The 19137-nt window shown below is 41.0% G+C and overlaps 1 protein-coding gene across 1 annotated transcript; it reads left to right on the top strand.

Moving 5' to 3' along the window:
- Nucleotides 1–2650: 2650 nt before the first annotated feature.
- Nucleotides 2651–15693, top strand: LOC119735446. Its single transcript, XM_038209144.1, has 4 exons — nucleotides 2651–2756; nucleotides 12162–12212; nucleotides 13161–13340; nucleotides 14795–15693. The coding sequence occupies exons 1-4, from the start codon at nucleotides 2666–2668 to the stop codon at nucleotides 15073–15075; spliced, it is 603 nt and encodes a 200-aa protein (XP_038065072.1). The 5' UTR covers nucleotides 2651–2665; the 3' UTR covers nucleotides 15076–15693.
- The last annotated feature ends 3444 nt before the right edge of the window (nucleotides 15694–19137 follow it).

Genomic DNA, 19137 nt, shown 5'->3' with positions numbered 1-19137 from the left:
CTCCTGTTCTGAAGATATGACATACATATATTTCCTTATTAATTACTTCCTTGAAGTTCAAATTGCACAACTGAGAGAACAGGCTTTGACATAGCAGGCTCTGTTCTAGAACAACAGAACGATGCACACAACGTGGTTGGTTTTTACACTTTGTTTATCAAAATCAACATTTCTGTGAGTGAAAGGGGAAACTTTAGGTATTAAAGATGTCATTCATGACAAAAAATGAAAATCACATTCAGACGAAATTTTCACCCTCTCAACGTTGAGCGGGGCTATTACACAATAGTGCCCAGCGCGACTTAATACCCTTTTTTGTGGAGCTGGTCACATATGTCGGGAAATATGCACAAGTATTATTGATCTGAATATTCACACATCTGTAATATGTCTGCAAGGGAATCGGGCATACTAGTCAGAATGATGGTCAAAAAATGATCTCCTATACCCAATTTCCGGTACATTTTTTGAATATTTCAGAAATTATTAATGGTGCACTATGAAACCCAAATCTACTTGATGCCTTTTTCTACCACCAGAAGAGTGTTTTCAGGACATTGGTTTGTTTGTTTTTAAGCTAAAATGAAGACGTACCCATTTTTTCATGACCTTTTTGTGGGCGAGGGTGTGCATTTGGAAAAGTTGGCGCTATAAGCCCAAAAGGAGTCACATATTGAGACTTTTTTGAAAATTTGAATTTAACATTACATGTTAAAACACAATTTTGGACAAACTCTCTCTTTTGGGGGCGGGGACACATTTCATAATGGGGGGGGAGTGGGAAACAGGAAATCACAAAGATGCTGCGCCATTTATCCACACTCTTGTCAATTTCTTTCTGAATGTGGATTCAACAGTCTAAGCGGTAAATAAAATTTAAAAAATCCAAATGATTCTTTTACACACACCTTATACAGCCCATGGAGACGTTTTGTCTTCTGCACTCATCTTTGAGGTTTTCTTTTGTTCATTTATTTCATCAACAATGAATGCACAAATGGGCCCGCTCTGGCATTTCCGTGTGATAGAAAAAGCACACATCTCAAAAGATGACTCTAATGCAAGAAGCTTATAAAATAAAGAAATGTACAGCTAAAGTTTCATTGCTGGCACTAGTTTGTCCAGGCATAATTATAAAATGTATCATTAAAGTCGATTCTGTTTCACTTTCTCTTTAAATTCCATTGTTAGAGGCAGCCACGCTTCGAAACCAGGAGTAGGCCTATCAGTGACGGGTTTCCGTTGCGAAATTTCCTCGTTTTGTGTTTTTCTTTCAATATCTTTGCTTTTCTTCTGTTTTCTTTATTTATCTGTGGTTTGATTTCGAAACTCCTGGGTGCAAAGAAATCTTAAAAAGAAACTCTATACTTTGTCCGTGTGTTCATATGTTGATGTCGCTTTGTGCCTTGCACCGTACAACTCGGCATTAAATCACGCGTACCGACAAGTACAAGTAGTATTAGCTTTATTGTTCTGTCAACTTGAAACCAATACCCTTGCAAACTCCTTTGTATTATTTCGGTCGGTCCATTAGTTTTTGTTCTAGAGGTTTTTTTTTGTGAAGCAAGGTGTGGTCATTGTGTCCCGATGAATTACTAAACTGCGCCCGGGAATTTGACTCGCATTGTGAATGATTGAGGGATTGTTATGTGGTAATAATACCCACATGAAAGAAGTGTGCTTCACAAAATAGGTTCTGCAGCAAAAACTACTGGACCGAATTGGGAGATCTTGGTATCATTATTTTAAAAAGGATTCTCCATCAATTGTGCAAGTACTCCCCGCCCTGCAAACAGGACGCTGGGATACGCTGATGAATTCACGCTCTGATTGGATAGATTTTGCGTGACCTGTGACCTGCAAGTCATCACGGCCACGACCCTGCAAGGTTCCAAACGGCATTTTATAGTCATCACTCTTTTATTCCCATTCATAAATGCGTTTTCCCTTGAAAAACATAATAATGCAGGAAAATCTGTAAAACGTATCTGTTTCGTAAATTTTCTATTCTCGTCACTCGCTCAGGCTCCGTTTTGAATTCACGAAGGGTCAAATTGCATATAATGCTATGCTCAAAATTTGTGCACATGGTCCGCAATGAAAAAGAAATCACATCTGGTTTATAGCATGCAGTGGCGTAGCCAGGAATTTTTCAGTGGGGCGCTGGGGGGGGGGGGGGCTGGAACATTTCATGGGGGGGGGGGGGGGGAGGGGGGCGTCATGTAGATCAATGATAATTTTTTTAGAAACTCAAAATCTCAGGGGGGGGGCGACTGGGGGGGGGGGGCGACTAGGTTTCATGGGGGGGGGGCTGTCGCCCCCCCCCCCCCCCCCCCACGGCCGTGTTTAAGCTCTTCTGTCGAGGGTTAAAACCAGATTTTCAGCCCAAATTAGCAGCAACTTTATCTATAACGGTGACTTTAGTAAACAGTTTTAGCCAACAGGAAAGGAAAACGGCTCATTTTCGTAGCCGTTTCACGGAACGCGAAGATGTTATCATCTCATTAACATGTAATGAATAATGCATTTCAGGAAGCTACTACAAATCAGCACAAAAGCCCCTCCTCCGTCTGACATTTCTCTCTAAACTTGATCACCGCTTTACCACATGCTTTCCAGTCATGTAAATAATGACGTAAGGCCTCTTGGCACGAGGCTATAAAAAATGGAAGTAGGAGTTTCAATCAATGAGCTGAGTGCTGGGGTCTTTGTCACCAGGTGCTTGTTGAGAGAGAGAGACCTTCGCAGCGGCATGGGTAAGTCTTCGTCGGGGGGATGTAAATTCAATAATTGGGTATTCTATAAACACTGGTTTCTCAGTGTTGTCCCAAGTGATAGTGACACCACTCGGGTGGGACTCGAACCCACGACCTCCTGCTTACTAGTGCAGGCGTTTTACCACTCGACCACCGAGCTTGCTTGGTTGGCTGACTGGTCTGAATCTTATACCAGCGGGTACCGCAACCAAAGTTTTCAAGATTTGTTTCCCCTCTCACAATCACTCCGGACAACACTGAGTACACGAGTTTATAACAATACGGCAGTGAGGGGCAGACCCCTAATTTATCGAACTCTCCATTCACTGGAATTAAATGTAACAAAAATTATACCTATTGCCTTTGCATGGTCATTGGTTTGTAAATAAAAAGTCTTTTCTTCAGCAAACGTGTTCACTTCTTAGTAATATTGATATTGGTTTTTGTCCGATCCACAAATTTCAGTATCATTTGTGGACATCGTTTTGTCTTTAGTCTGGAAAGCTTATTTTTGTAATAGACCGCCAGTAAGTTATACCTTTTTCTTTCAGCGGGAAAATGCATGTGTCGTCCTCTTTTGGGCTCAGTATTGCTAAAAAAAGATAACTTGTGAATACTAATTAATAATGCTAATAATAATAATAATAATAATAGTGGGTATAGCGCACGTATCCACCAGGATTGGTGCTCAAGGCGCTACATCATTATTACCCCTGCTCATTGGGCCCATGAAACATTCCAAATACCATCTCAGCTCCCTGGGGAGTATACAGCTCGATGCTGCCTGTTAGGCCAAAAAAGTCTCCGGTTTCTGGTATGCGCGCGCGTCGCCGTAGCCATGCGCGTCGGCAGAATGAAAAAGTTTTTTTTTTCAATGAAAGATGATGTCTCAAAACCGCCAAACTCACTGGTTTGACTGGAATCCTGCTACTGCACAATTTTAACGTGTTTTTAGGTTGGGTTATGGTCGAGAATAAGCTTTATGTGGCCTCTCTGGACTCCCATATATTTGCACCAAGTTTAGTCGGGCACCATTTGCAGTCATCAGCCGACATTTGAAGCAAAAAAATCAAGTAAAAAAAAAAAAAAGCCGCGTCGCCGAACCACTTTTTGGGCAAGCTCCATACCAGAAACCGGAGACTTTTTTTGGCCTGAGGTACAAGGAAGCTAAATGCAACCACAATAACCATCACTGCCCTCACAGGTACCTATTTACTCCTGGCTGGAGAGAAGCAATGAGTGACAAATCATGCAAAATAACAAGCCTTGAGTTGATGAGAATATATTTTACACACTATGTTTTACTGTATTCCTGAATAAGCCCTTTTTGTTGGGGAGGTGTGGGGGGCGTCTTGACACCTTAAAACAGAGTTTTCTTTTGGGCACGAATCAGTAGATCGACTCACGAGCACTCTAGTATCTGGCTCCCTTTCTATTCCGTGCAATATCGATACTGATTTTGAGGCGGGACCAAGCTTACCCACGAGAATGGCATTATTGTCCAGCCGGAAATAATTCCAAATTGATCAATTCACAATTCAATATCTGTAAAACTCTTGCCGATTTCTCATTCAAAAATTAATAACTTTTGTATTCCTGTATAGTAAGAAATTGCAATTGAGATTTTCGGGTTAAAACTCGAAAAGAGCAGGGAGAATCATCTTTATAGTCAACGCTTCCATATAGTAACTTTGGGCCAACGTTTCTTGCTTATAGAAATTATTGTACCTGGCGGATGCGGATAGTTCTCAATGTAAAGATAATACCGTACTATCTGTGTTGTGCAACATAATTTGAGAAGTTTCTCCCCTCGATGGCCAATGAGTGTTTTATTTTAAGGAAGAACAGGTGTGTTTTCTTTGTTTGTCATTTGATTGTATCCCTCTGAAAAAGGCTTTTATTTTTAGTTTCTTTTGCGCACAAAGAGATGTGCCGTGCGAGTACACTGGTTCCCGTCCACACATTATCGATTCTCAAAAGGACAGGAACCGTACCGTTTTTAAATCGTTGAATAGAGCGTGTAAGTTGACATAGAAAACCTGTAAAATGTTACGACAATCCAACCATCAGAGCACCATGTATACAGGGTGGATAAAAAAAACGAAACCGAGATATTATTACTAATTGGAACAGAAGTAGGGCACATGTGAATCAAAGGGAGATATCCTCTGTTAGGGTTGAATCTCCTCTTTAAAATGACACCCTGACCATGTCATTACATTCACGGTTGACTGAGCAGCGACCAATTTTATGAAAGGGACTATATTTACAGGCTTGCGCCACTTTTCAATTGTGGTTTTTGTGGTGTCATTTGTCACAGAGTGAAAGGCTATGGTTGCCAATCAAGGCGCAGGTGGGGGAAAAGAGATTTCACCATGAAATAAACAAACGTCAGGGGCGTAGCAAGGTCATTTTTTTTCTGGGGGGGGGGTGAAAAAATGTCTTGAAAAGGGCACTTGCACATCCGTGCTGAAATGTAGACGCGTTTTTTTCTCCGGACACTTCGCCTTCGTAAAATCAAATAGGAGGGTGGGGGGGGGGGGGGGGGTACCATCTGTCGATGGGGGCGCTGTGCAAAACCGACGATTATGCACACTAACAGACAATTATATGGTGCTCAGTTTCCAGGGCGATACATGCGCGAAATTAAAAAAAGACACGCGTAACGGCCAATGGCACAAAAATGGCACGCCTTTTTTTTTAATTCCACTTGTTCAGAAAAAAAGTCACTTGTTCAGAAAAAAGCGCACTTATTATCAAAAGAATGGCACTCTATTGAAAATATTGCAAATTGAGGACTATTATCAAAATTTAAAATGTTGACCTCAACTTCCGTTCAACCGATCACGTAGATATGATAGCAATTGGGTAAATCCAAACGCGGGGTTTGTAGATCATTGTCTGGCATGCCAAGACGTTCGCGGAAAACGTGAACTTGGGCTGGCGAGACATACTCTGTTATTGTCTTTCATTCAAGATTCATAAAATTAAAAATTCCGCCGTTAAACGTTTCGAAAAAGTGGATGCTGGAAAAACTGGGATACGGAAAAGTGAAGGTACAGATGTACATGTTGAGCTGGGACGTCGTTGGATTAGGTCAACATAATATTTGCTTCTTGAGTCACTCACTTTAACCTATCGCGGTGGAATTGCATCAATGCAGCTTGTGAAATATTGTCAAATTACATGATATACAAATGTACGCGGAACGCGCAAAATCTGAGACAACCAAAACTTAAAGGCGCACTGCGTCCTGAAATCCCCGAAAATATCATGAAAATGTCACTTATCCTATTTCGAACATCTGGTTGAAAGGAAACCAACCTAATGTCTTACCGTTCCCGAGAAAAGACGGGAAAAAAAATCCGGAATGTTTACATCGGAGACGACGGAGTATGATACGTGTTTCCTGTCGTTTTCTTTCAATGTACGATGTACGTTGTGTGTGTCTGGCTTTACACACGCACACAGCACCGTGCTCACGAACTGCGGTGACCAATCACCACGCACAACTTGATTTCTTACACGTCCGCAAAAGGCGAACCTTTACGGCTGGAATCACAACTAGCACGAACAGCCCGACTTTTTGGGATCGCAAAAGTGGACCCCGAAAGTCGTTCATTCTCGCACGAATACTAGAAAAGCGCCCAATTTTAAAGGATAGTTGTGTGGGTGTTTACATCCTACTTTTAAATGTTCTTCCGATCAATATCATTTCGTTCAAAACGCGTTTTGTAGCTCAATTGGGCTTATTCAAGGGCGCAGTATCCCTTTAATGTCCAAAATTCCATAGGGTTGTCTAAGAGACGTGGCTAACTTACAAACGGCGATAGGTCAGTTATTCCATTATGATAATATGGGGTCAAAACAATAGTTCCACATCCCAAATCAACTTTGTTTTCCGAGATGATGCCCAATCTGTGTTTTGGAATTTCAGCATCATCGAGCGGTATTTACAAATGTCGAAACTTGGAAAATGTAACATCTTATAACCTTTAGAAAGTGACTAACAATAAGGGCATCAATGTGTGCTTGGCCGGATTTTAACACTCTGTTTAAGACCGGCTGGAGTTTGGATGCTGATAATGACCCGAGCCGAAATAAATAAAAACTTCAAGTTTGGTACAAAAGTCAAAACAGGTCAAAAATTATAGATTTCCAACCATTTTGTTCAACAATGATACTTCATGTTTTTCGGAAAACCCCTCTAGCTATATTATGGTATTCTCTCTCGCGAGTCGTCGTACACAACTCCTTATATGGAGTTTGGCGCGCAGAACGCAGCTGTATATATACCGATGTATTGTGAATTAGGACTATTTGAAATACTCGGACTCAGTGGTAGTATTGCGCATGCCTACGTGACCGAATTTCATAGGAGTCCAAATGTCATGTGACACACGAAACGTGTTTAAGACCAGCCAGCTGGTCTTTATCAACCGTTTAACTGGCCACGTGACGGGCTCTCGACCAATAGGAATAGACTGTCATCTATGAATGTAGATTCCAGAGTTTCGTTCAAAACACGGAGAGTTCCCAGAAGAACTGTAGGAGTCGTTTGCTCCAATTTGCAATGACAACGAAAGATGAACGTACTTTGCGAAACGTGGTGTTTGTTTTTTTAAAGAATGAAACACTTTATCATGGGACATCAGGCAAAACCACAACATATCAATTTATTTTATTACTTTCGTTGTTTAAACTATACTCTTGTAAATAGGTTTCAGATTCGTAAAGAGAGATAGGGAAAAAAGGAAAGAAAAGGCCAACAAACTAAAATACACACAGAAACGAAAAGAAAGGCTGATTATTATATCATACGTGTACAAACATTGGAACCGAACCGTGTTTTCACTTTAGAATTATAAGTGTTTGGACAGAACGATCCGTAGCCTTTCTTGAACAACAAACAATAAAGATTATTACTCGTACCTGGTCATTGGACCAATTTTGTTTATCTCTAAATGTAAACAATTAGACTGACTGGTTTAATTAAGTGTTCTTCCTTTTCATTACTACGTTCACTATATGTCCGTATTTATTACGTTCGTCCCAAAACCAAAATTGAAACTTATTTTATTAAAATATATTGTGTGTTGCATCTGTTTTTATTGTAAAATCACGTTATTTAGTCCTCGAGCAATGTCGCGGCTTTGTTCTTTAAAGATCTTATAGATCATACCTGTTTTCTTTTCTCTACTTACGGCATATTTTGATGGCTTTGATAAGAATATTAGAAAGAATACTGCTGAATACCGCGAAATATAACTCCATGATGACTTCCCTGCACGTCTAGCCATAAACGAAAGTTCAACTGCTAGTACGCCTTAACCCTAAAGGGGCCGGGTTATTTTGACCATCTCTCAGCCGGGGGGGGGGGGGGGGGCGGATTCCGCCCCCCCCCCCCTAAGATCTCGGCCATCGAGTGACGAAAAATTTTGAAACTCCACACATGCATAGAGCAACTCTTCCTAAACATGCCCAAGAAATTTCATGACTATAGGTCAAAGGGTTTTGGAATTATGGCTAATTAATTATTCATATGTATGAATGGCAATTCTGCTCGATGTACACGATGTATATGCGAAAATTCAGTTTTCACGGCGCGTAGCGCCGGAAAATTTTTCGCTACGGGCCAACCCGTGGTCCGATTTTTATGTTTTTGGTATCAAAAGATGCGCAAAGCTCGAGGCTAAAAAGTCATAACAGCTTGGGTCGCGAAAAAATTTTTTTTAGAAGCTATCGCGGAAAATGTTGAGGGGGGGGGCGGATTCCGCCCCCCCCCGGCCCTTTTAGGGTTAAAGGGAACACGCAGTGGAAATCCAGCTCATCTTGTTTTCATGCACATTACTATGTGTTGCAATAATACAAGATCTAAATACTCGTTTTCATTGGGAGTGACAAGAAAGTGGTTATTTTTCAATTATTAGCAAATCCTTTCGCCAATACAATGTTACATAATGCACTCCTTGTCAAAAGTGCATTATGAACAGTACACAAATTAGTCCTTTAAATTACCCACGAAAAAACTTTTGTAAATATTGGCCACTTATTATTGTCCAAACAATAATAAACAAGTAAAAAGTCGAACTTACTCCAAGAAAATGAAGAAAAGTTTGATATATATTTGTACACACAGCTATGGAGACACCACTGTTCCGCCTTGAATGACATCATATTTTGGCTCATGAATATGGTAATTTCATTAGCATAAACACTAAAACGATGAAATTTCTCCCTTTTACTGGTACAAAGGAGGTGGAAAGTCATAGTAACATGTCCAAAAAAATGTTGTTTTACATGTATTTTAGTCATAAAAATCCTCTTTCATGTTTTCTTCATTAAAGGGCCAATGCAATGTAATTTCTTACAATGCAGTCCTTGATAATGTACCTTTGTGTCCCTTTAACCTTATTTTCAATATTCGTTTTGTCATTTTCGAGGGTATTTTGGTGCCTTATTTGTTTTTATGCTGATTGCGAATTTCCATATTCATGAGCCAAACTGTGATGTCATTCCGGGCAGAAACCTCAATGTTACAGCAATCTCAGCCCAAAAAGTTGCTACATTTTCTTTGGTGATTCGTTGTTAGGTCAGTGCATGGCAGTAAGCCAATGAACAAACCTTTCTCACAAATGTTTTCAATGAGCACATTTTTGGGTTCATATAATTTGAACAGAAAACCCCTCAGTAAACTGAACAGTGTCTTCCTGAAATTCAATCACAGCTAACAACGCCCTCACTTGTCCAGAAAAGCAGAGACAATTTTAAATATTTAAAGAAGTTCACTTTTCAATAGAATTAACTAATGAGGGATGACAAATAGTTTTCATACATTTAAGAGGAGTAGAAAGTTGCAAAAATGTGTTTCTCGGAAAATTCATCGAATGAACCCTTTAAATATCACAATTTAATATCACACTTTAACTGTTCAAGTATCAAGGTCAACAAATGCATTAAGTTACAGTTTCATCGGCTTAAATTTCGAAAACACATCACGTGGATCTGCGACTTGTTTCCTGTGCAAAACCCTTTTTTATGTTTTTCTCTCCTTATTATCGCCTTTAAAAAATCTGTAAGGTTTTAAAAATCGAAACAAAAACTGCCCTTTAGTTTAATAAACTAAATAAGCCTCCTTTCGAAACTGATTATATGATTTTATTTTTGATTTTTTTTTGGCTGTTAGCTTCCTTAAAGAATGAAACTAGCCTGACTTTAAATTGTGCCAAGAATTGATATTTTTTTATCAGTATGGATATTAAAAAAAAAAAATCGCTCAGATTTGACTATAGGCAATATTTTCATGTGATTTGGAATTGGCGAATATTGGGCCGTATCATAATCCTACGCCTTATAGGTCCGACGCCTCATAAGTCCGAAATTTCGGACTTATGAGGCGTCGGACTTACGAGGCATACAATTTATTTATTCCGCCTCCTAAGTCCGACGTCGGAAAAACGAGGCGTTTAATTTGTCGGACCTACGAGGCGTCAGAGCTATGAGGCGTCGGACTTATGAGGCGTCGGACTAATGAGCGGACCCCGAATATTTACAGGGATGCTATCTCCTGCAAATGTTTAAATTTCTAATAATTATCCATATAGCTGACGCGGTTCTAGATCCTATATTTTAGGGGGCTATAGCAGAGGTGGATCCTGAAATTTGTGCAGGGTGGCGCGCTGAAATGTAGACCAGTTTTGTTTCTTCGGACACTTTGGCTCTCCGAAAATCGATATGTGGTGGTGGTCGGGGGGGGGGGGGGGGGGGCTCGTCCATATTTTCATGGGGAGCGCCCTAATAGTGTACAAAATTAATGCTCCCTTCCCACGATTTTTTTTGGGGAGCTCGACATAAGTTTGGGGGGCTAAAGCCCCCCCCCCCCCCCAGCGCCCCCCCCCCCACCCCAGAACCGCGCCTTCCATATAGTTTACAATATGATGTCGTAATTGGACTGAGAGTGGCCTGTTACTTCGTGCTGTTATGGGTATCGTGCTTTGAGGGTTTTATCAACGAGAACATTATAATTTTGTTAACAATTGAACTGGTAAAAGTTAGTCGGAAGTTTTTTTTAAGGCAGATATATATTTTGTAGAAGTGCGTATTATAGCACAGAATACGAAAAATAGTGTTGTTGGAATATTAACTAGAATGAAAAAATAACATAAAGGCATTTTAGTGTTTGCAATTGTTGTTTTTTCTCCAAAAATACAGTTTCCCTTGTACTTAGCAGGGTCAAATGAGTTGCTTTTTAGCATAAATACCAACGATCAAAATAACGAGTTTCATCATTCAATATTGGGTTTTACTCTTCACCGAGGAATTTTATAAACATTGTATACTCGGTGTTGTCCCGAGTGATTGTGAGAATAAAAAGTCACCCGGGTGGGACTCGAACCCACGACCGCCTGCTTAGGCCAAATTAACTCTCCGGTTTCTGGTCTGCGCGCGCATCGCCGTATCCATGCGCGTCGGTAAATTTAAAAAGTTGGTTTTTTTTCAATGTAAACATGATGTCTTAAAACCGCCAAACTCACTGGTTTGACTGGAATCCTGCTGCTGCACAATTTTAACGTGTTTTTAGATGGGGTAACGATCGAGTTTAAGCTTTTTGTGGCCTCTCTGGGCTCCCATAAATGTTGTACTAAATTTAGTCGAGCACCATTTGCAGACGGTGTAGTAATTTTGTAATTGTGCGTCTGGAAGCCAGACTGAGGGAGCAATGGTCGTTTATCTAGAACCTGTCAACACTTTTTAATTAGCGCAATATGTAAGGGAGCGGACTAATGACCAGCCCGGCAGCACATGTACGCGAAGTCGCTGTATGGTCTGACGTTGCCGTTTTCTCTGACTTTTGTCCTGACTATCCAAATTTCCCGAAGAAAGTTCGTGTCGGTCGAGATCTTAAGTGGATGCAGAATTCTCAAGCCTTATGGCCTTACTGAGGTCACCTCAAGCTCCACTCTGAAGGATATTTTTGAGAGTTTTAAGGTGATCGAAGCGTCATCTGCAACATCAGCCGACATTTGAAGAAGAAAAAAATAGGGGGAAAACAAACAAAAAACGCGTCGCCGCACCACTTTATTTCGGGGCAAGCTCCATACCAGAAACGGGGCCGTATCGTAAGTCCGACGCCTCATAGGTCCGACGCCTCATAAGTCCGAAAATTCGGACTTATGAAATGTTCGACCACCGAGCTTGCCGTTTTCGGTTGGTTGGTTCGATTCAAATAAAGCAGCGGAATCGCAAACAAACTATTCATAAGATGGAACATACTGAGTAGTATATACAGTGTTTATAAAATACGCCGGTGAAGGGTAAAACTAAATATTGGATACGCATCTACCCGATCGACGCACATTAAAAGTTGTAACATAATTGTGGAATGTGTTTTCCCCCTATGTTCAGGGACTTCACTGATTTGGATTGTCGCTTCGGTTGCGCTAATCTGCGACCAAGGTAAGCAAGTTGAGACGTTTGGTGGCAGCAAACACACATCCCGGTCCTTTTTCAAATGAATTGTATCATATTTTAAGCTATAAATGTGCGCATAATTTTTCAAAATGACGTACAGTAGAAAACGGACCGGTGTGTGTGTGTGTGCTGCGAGCTAGCGTCTCCCACTGTCTGAACATTTATGATGCGGCTTTTTGTTGGTGTAAAGAGAATAATCGTTCGTTTACTCTCGCTCTCTAATACCATAATTCCGGACAATCCAGCATAGCGCGCCACCTAGTGTCAGATGGTGTCCAGTCCCTTCTGCATTGACAGGAACCCCATGTCCTATTCAAATTACGACATGGGCGCCCCCCCCCCCCCCCCATTAACCGGAGGACGCCAACGGTGAGGCTCCCCCCCCCCGATAATGTATCCAAAGTGCGTATAGATTTTAACCCAATGTCCGAGAAACTTATTCACGAGAAAGCCAATTTTGGTAGGGTCCCCTTAATTTATTGTATTAATTGTGAACAGTTGAATAGGATGGTGCCAGACAATTTATACAATCTAGCCTCACTTTCATATTTTGTGGCTTAAAACATAAGTGTATGCTTTATCACAATTAATTAGAGCAGACTGGTATTATGTGTAATTAACTTTATGTCATTGCTTTCATTTCTCTTCGCAAGTTCCAAATATTAAGATTTTACCTAGCTTTAAATTTAATATGGCCGACTCGTGAATATGGCCCATAGCTGTAAGTTACTGTTTGTGCACCACCCTTTTCATGTGATGGAAATGACATCGAATATCATTCCGGATAGGCGTAATAGTCGTAAATGCCCATGTACATAATGTGTGCATGCAATAGGCCCTACATCTTTGAACAGCGCCCTTTATTGTCAAGTGATGAAACAGGAACATAGCGCGGTAAACGCAGCTTTCAAACTGCCTGTAAAATCATTTCAGGTGCTGCACTAAAATGCTACGAGTGTGTGGATGTGTACGACACAAAACAAGAATCCAACGAAAATTGTCGGTCCAACACTGAGGCACTCACGGCCGAGGAATGCCAGCGGCCGAACGGTACCGAGCCGGAGGCGACTCCTCGTTGTATGAAGGAGGTTGGAACGGTCACTATTGAACCTGGTAAGCTGTGTCATCAGATTGCTGGTCCCTCTGTTGCAGAGGCGGATCATGGATTTACGGGGGAGGCTGGGGTGTTGAAGTCTAAGATTGTTCAAGGTGGGCGGGGAGCGATATTTTCCCAAAACGACATCCGAATGGGGTGTACGCTATGAGATGTCACCAAAAACAAGTCACCCAGAACCACGAATTGAAAAAGAAAAAAAAATGAATTCGAACCTAATGAAATTTCGGACTTTATTTCCTTGAAACAAAATCAAGGTAATTTGAATTGAAAACGGTGTTTGTGTTCAAACGTCCATACCTGGAAAAGTACATGAGCGACTTAAATGATTCTGTCGCTCAAACGAAAGCGTATTAATTGGGCTTTCATATCCTAGATCTGAAAAGCGCTACATGCAGAATTCTTTAAAAAAAATATGGAAACCATTTGGTTTTTTTTTTACTCATATCCTGTATTGCTCGGCAAATTTACATACTATGAGCATAAGCCGGCCGAAACTTATATTTACATTTCATAGGCCGGGGCCTTGACTGACCGAAATGCATTTTTTTGGTCTAGTAACATTTGGCCATTTTGGGCTATAGAGTACCGAAGTGTGATATCAGCTGTCAATGGTCTGGTTAACGCGCTGGTTCGTGCGCTGACGTCTCCACATTCTACTTAAAGGGAAAATACAACATTTGCAAACATCGAAAAATAAAACTACCAAGTTGTTACGAAATACCTTACTAGGATGTTGGTAAATGACAGTCTAAAGCATCCTGTATAATTATGGCACCTGGTGTGAAGTCATTTTTAAGAAAAATGGTACTTTTGTATACATTTCCAACGGTGGTTGGCACTGATAATTGTGAAATTGTCGGCCGACCACCGTTGGAAAAACCTAACTATTTTTCAACCACTGCTCCAAATTTACCATTTTTGTTCCAGTCCAAATTTTGTTTGCTATTGGTTCCATCGGTTCATGAACGGGTGCAGGCCAGCTAGACTGGTTCCCTTACCTTACAATTTTCCGGCATTTTTTTATCCATTTCATCTTTAGTGGAGTCAGGGAACCAGACTACCTGAACATTTTTGTTTTTCTTGGTTTTTCCAGCATTTTCGAACGCAAAACTTCAAACATGTCAGTGTAACAATATTTGATCTATTATACTAACCCCTAAATAATTCATTTCTAAAAATTACAGCAAAAGCCAATGCAATGATGTACATTTCCTTTAAGCTGTGCACTCAAATCAACCAGACTTCGCGGCACACTTCGGTATTCTATCAAACCACCCCAATCATTTTGGATTCCCGACCATTACCGGTTTCCGTCTAGATAGCCCGTTGGCTATGATACACTTACTAGGACTACTGGACGCTATGGCTCCCAATTTTTTTGAAATAAGGATCAGTGCCTATCCGTCCTTGCATATTAATGAACTGAGAGCTTGTTCTGTTTGTTGATCAGACACCGGGGGCGCGGTTCAGGAGCAAGATGTCTTGCGCTCATGCATATGGTTGCTGCCTGATGCACCGGAGAACCAGTGCTTCAACGCCCCGAGCGAAGACCAACCGCTAGAGGAGATATCGGTCGTCGAAGCGCATCGCACCGATATCTTCGATGTCTACGCCTTGTGTGTGTGTAACACGGACAGCTGTAACGGGGTAGGCGCACTCCAGTCGTCATTCGCACCACTGGTCTCTGCCTTGGCTTCGGCAGCTCTGCTGGCGATCTTGCGTTCGCCCTAGCCTATACAAATTCCCCACAGCAGGGCCAAATCGGTTTGATTAAAGTGGGGACTTTCTGTTTTTGCTTATTTACGCTGCTTGCAAATAAAATAATAAAGAAGAAGAAGAGTTTACAAGCTTTAGATGAGTAGTTTATGTACATCCAAACAATGTTTTATTCATGTATGGTGATGAATGACTGGTAATGTCGATAAACTCATTGGTCGTATTGGGCATGCCTCAGTTGTTAGAACCACAGAGTATGCACAAAAAAGTGCAACATCCAGAAAAAATATGATTAAAACTGTTCATTTTTTTCTTTTTCAATGTATTTATGTAATACATTAAAGCCTGACTATTTCTTAATCCACTCTTTTTTACCCAGATCCAGAAATACAATCAATGAAGTGAAAGGGTGTAAGTTTTACTTGGGCCACTCTCACCTGGACATGCTGAATCTTGGTTCAGCATTGAATAGGCATTGAGCAGGCATTGAAGTAGGGGACATCATAGGTGAAATGGTACCATTTGTCGATGGGGGCACTGTTTAAAGCCGACAATTATACACACTAACACACAATTTTATGGGGTTTTTTTTCAGGGCGATACATTCGCGAAATTAAAATAAGGCACCCGTAACGGCCGATGGCACAAAAAGGGCACGATTTGTTTTTTAAAGGCCAAGTTGTTTAAAAAAAAAAGAAGAAGAAGAAGAAGGGCATGCACTTGTTAACAAAAGAAGGGCACTCTTTACAAATATTTGGGAGTGGGGTAATCCCCCCCCCCCCCCCCCGCTTGATACCCCTATGTATTTGGTATATGCGCTGGTAATCGTGGCTATTATGTTTGGATGCTTGGGCTATATATCATTAACGACTCTCGGTAATTTTCGCATAAACTTTAATGGGACTACTACCAAGATTATGTTGGTCCAAAACAATTGCAACGAAAGATAGCAATAGCTGGGGTCCTCGACAGTAAAGTTAACCCAGAAGGAAACCAATGACACACAAGTTACTAAAATGACTTCTGAAGAATGAACATGTAATTTGTTGTGTCTAGTGTTAAAGCTTGTCAGCAGTATAGGTAAAGCCAGGATTATCCTACTCTTTTGTGAGCGCCACCCGTTGAAATGGACCGATCCAGTAAGCACCGCCCCATGGTGTTCTGACCAATCACAGCCGTGATTTATGTCCGACGTGCGTGTACGAAAGTCCGACATGCGTGCACGCGCGTATGATGCGCGCAGCAGGAAAATGCAGTGTGGCATTGGAGAGGAGCACGTGTTGATTTGCCCAGTGCGCAGTGGGCGGGGCTTACTTGATCGGTCCATTGTTTCCATGATAAAAATCTGTCACTTAATAAGTTACCTTCGTTTAGATTGCATGAGCGTCGACCTTAAATGTTCAGGCGAGAACCACTATTGGTTGATTCGTGCCGTTACTAATACGCATGCACACTAATATGTAAAAAAAAAATGCCTATTCTCAAACGATGGTCAAAATATCATCATGAAACATTGTCATCATCACAAATTGAGATGGCTTGAAAGAAAACACAAAGACACACAATTTACTATAATGACTTCTGAAGAATGAACATGTAATTTATTGTGTCTACAGTGTTTAAGCTTTGCTCGTCTCTCAAACCATGCATCCACAAAATACTGTAGTAGGCAGCACCTTGAACTATTTTCTTTGAGAAGGATGTTCCCTTTAAACTGAACTAGTTAAGCCAATGACTGAGTGATACCCGTGGACTTTTTACACTTGATTGGACCTAATTGTTAGCCTTATTTGCAAGATATACCATGCTATTGTATCGTTATATATTTCTAAGTGCGTGCAAGAATAAAATTGAAAGTAGAAAAATGACTGCACTTGAAGTTTATCGATCTTTTGTATCACTGACATTGTCATACTCCAATTTTTAGATTCTGAAAGTTTTCGTAAAAAAGCGCTCCTTTCCGTCGTTCTGTCTTTCATTTTCGCCCAGATTTGAATTTCTTAATTTTGCTTCTTTTTATATAAATAAAAGCTTGGCGGCATAGAGTCTAAAATAAATAAACAGCAAAACCGAAATACTTTCTTACCACAGATCGTGTTTGCATAGGAAGTTTACTTTTCACTTTCAGATAGTTCACGCCAAAAAAGTCTCCGGTTTCTGGTATGGAGCTTGCCCAAAAAGTGGTGCGGCGACACGGCTTTTTTTTTTTTACCAATTGTTTTGCTTCAAATGTCGGCTGATGACTGCAAATGGTGCCCGACTAAACGTAGTGCAAATATAGGGGAGTCCAGAGAGGCCACATAAAGCTTATTCTTGATCATAACCCCATCTAAAAACACGTTAAAATTGTGCAGCAGCAGGATTCCAGTCAAACCAGTGAGTTTGGCGGTTTTGAGACATCATCTTTCATTGAAAAAAAAACTGTTTCATTGTGCCGACGCGCATGGCTACGGCGACGCGCGCGCATACCAGAAACCGGAGACTTTTTTGGGGGCCTAAGGTACATTGTATTTCTTAACTTGCGTTCCCAGGGCTGCCCGAAGACCTTTCACTTACTGAACCACCTCTTAGGCGCACTTGATCCACCAGAACATCTGCGCTGTATTTTGGAACATTTCATTGACAGCTCAAGCTATACAGTATGTCCCCCAAAAAACTGTCCGTCTGACTATTTTTCAAGGTGTGAAAAGGGCTGCGGTTGGGATTGGAATCATTTGCCTGGCTATTAGTCAACATGGCAAGATTAGACCTCAGTTTAATGCTCAAGGGCAAATGATTCAAATCCCAAACCACATCAGCCTTTTTTTTCAGAACATGCAGGATTTCTCACAGCTTACATAACACAGCACTGAAATTGATTAAGGCAAGGAACTTAATTGGTGTCCAAAAATGGTGTTTTGATCAATTGACCATTGTGCAGTGAAGCGTGAGGAAAATAAATAAACTGAAAAGTAATCAGTCGGGGGGGGGGGGGGGGGTGGTGTTTAAATCCCGGGGGATGGGGGTATATATCCCCCACGTTTTGACCCGGGGTGGGGTGGGCTATTGAATCCCCCCCCCCCCCCACACACACACCCACACACACACTTTTTCGTGGTGATAAACAAGAAAGGCGGATTTTGAACTTCCCAACAACCCAACTGAGTTTCCATAGTAATGAAAAAGGGAGATAAATCACAAAAGCTTTCAATGCACCGTTTTGATTACCAGGTGAAGGGCCTTAAGTATAGATGTACATCTGTATCACATGAGCAGCCCCCCCCCCCCCGTGTCATTTGGTGTCAAGGCCCCCCCCCCAATAACAATAACGGCCCTGATTAAAGGCATAAACAAAAGTGATAATAGATGATTAAGGACGTGGTTTATACACTGCAAAGCCCCCAAAAATGCATATTATATGCATAATATTTAATGTTTAGATTCAGGTAAAGTAATTAAAAGCTTAAATAAACGGGATTTTTTTCAAGCGTTGGTACCAAAAACGTGGGTCGGTATAGCGCCCTCATTCGCCCTGAAATATGGCCTGGTTATATAGTCTGGTTCCCTGACCTGAAACTTTTCCCCGACGCCCAGACGTCTAAATTGTAGGTCAGGTAGCCTCCGTGGCTAAAAACAAAGATGACAACATTGACGGCCCTTTTTCAAAGCTCGGCTTCCAATCAAAATGTTCCAATCAAATTGTTCAAAAATATTACCTGTTTCATATGTCACACAAATTGATATTTCTGTAAGAGAAAACATTGACGAATGTTGGCCTGTAATCTTAAAAGTTAGGAACCCAAATATCATCTTAGCAGGCGAAGCCACAATGAAAACCACGCCGAGTTTTGGAAAAACCCGGTAACGGTCGCAAACTCAAAATAGTACATGACGCAGCAAAACTCGCCCCTCGTACGATCCAAGTGCATTCTTGATGCACAAAATCGTCATTGAATTTCAACTTTTCTTAATGCAAGCAAAAAATATTAATTATCAACTCAGTTTTTTTTTTATTTTTATGAGCAGGCAGGTAAATAAAACCTATTAAGTTATACTCGGAAATACCCGGGCGCCATCCAAGATTGTCGACGATTTGGC

Source organism: Patiria miniata, unplaced genomic scaffold (assembly GCF_015706575.1).
Source record: "Patiria miniata isolate m_02_andy unplaced genomic scaffold, ASM1570657v1 HiC_scaffold_29, whole genome shotgun sequence".
In the NCBI taxonomy this organism is placed as follows: Eukaryota; Metazoa; Echinodermata; class Asteroidea; order Valvatida; family Asterinidae; genus Patiria; species Patiria miniata.
The sequence above is the reverse complement of the archived record's forward strand: the minus strand, read 5'-3'. Positions and strand labels throughout refer to the sequence as shown.

What these genes read in the sequence shown, in the direction of transcription:
- LOC119735446 (XM_038209144.1), top strand. Translation starts at nt 2,666, where the DNA reads ATGGAAGTAGGAGTTTCAATCAATGAGCTGAGTGCTGGGGTCTTTGTC. An exon ending in TGCGCTAATCTGCGACCAAG is followed by an intron (nt 12,213 to 13,160) that starts GTAAGCAAGTTG and finishes AAATCATTTCAG; the next exon opens with GTGCTGCACTAAAATGCTAC. An exon ending in AACGGTCACTATTGAACCTG is followed by an intron (nt 13,341 to 14,794) that starts GTAAGCTGTGTC and finishes TTTGTTGATCAG; the next exon opens with ACACCGGGGGCGCGGTTCAG.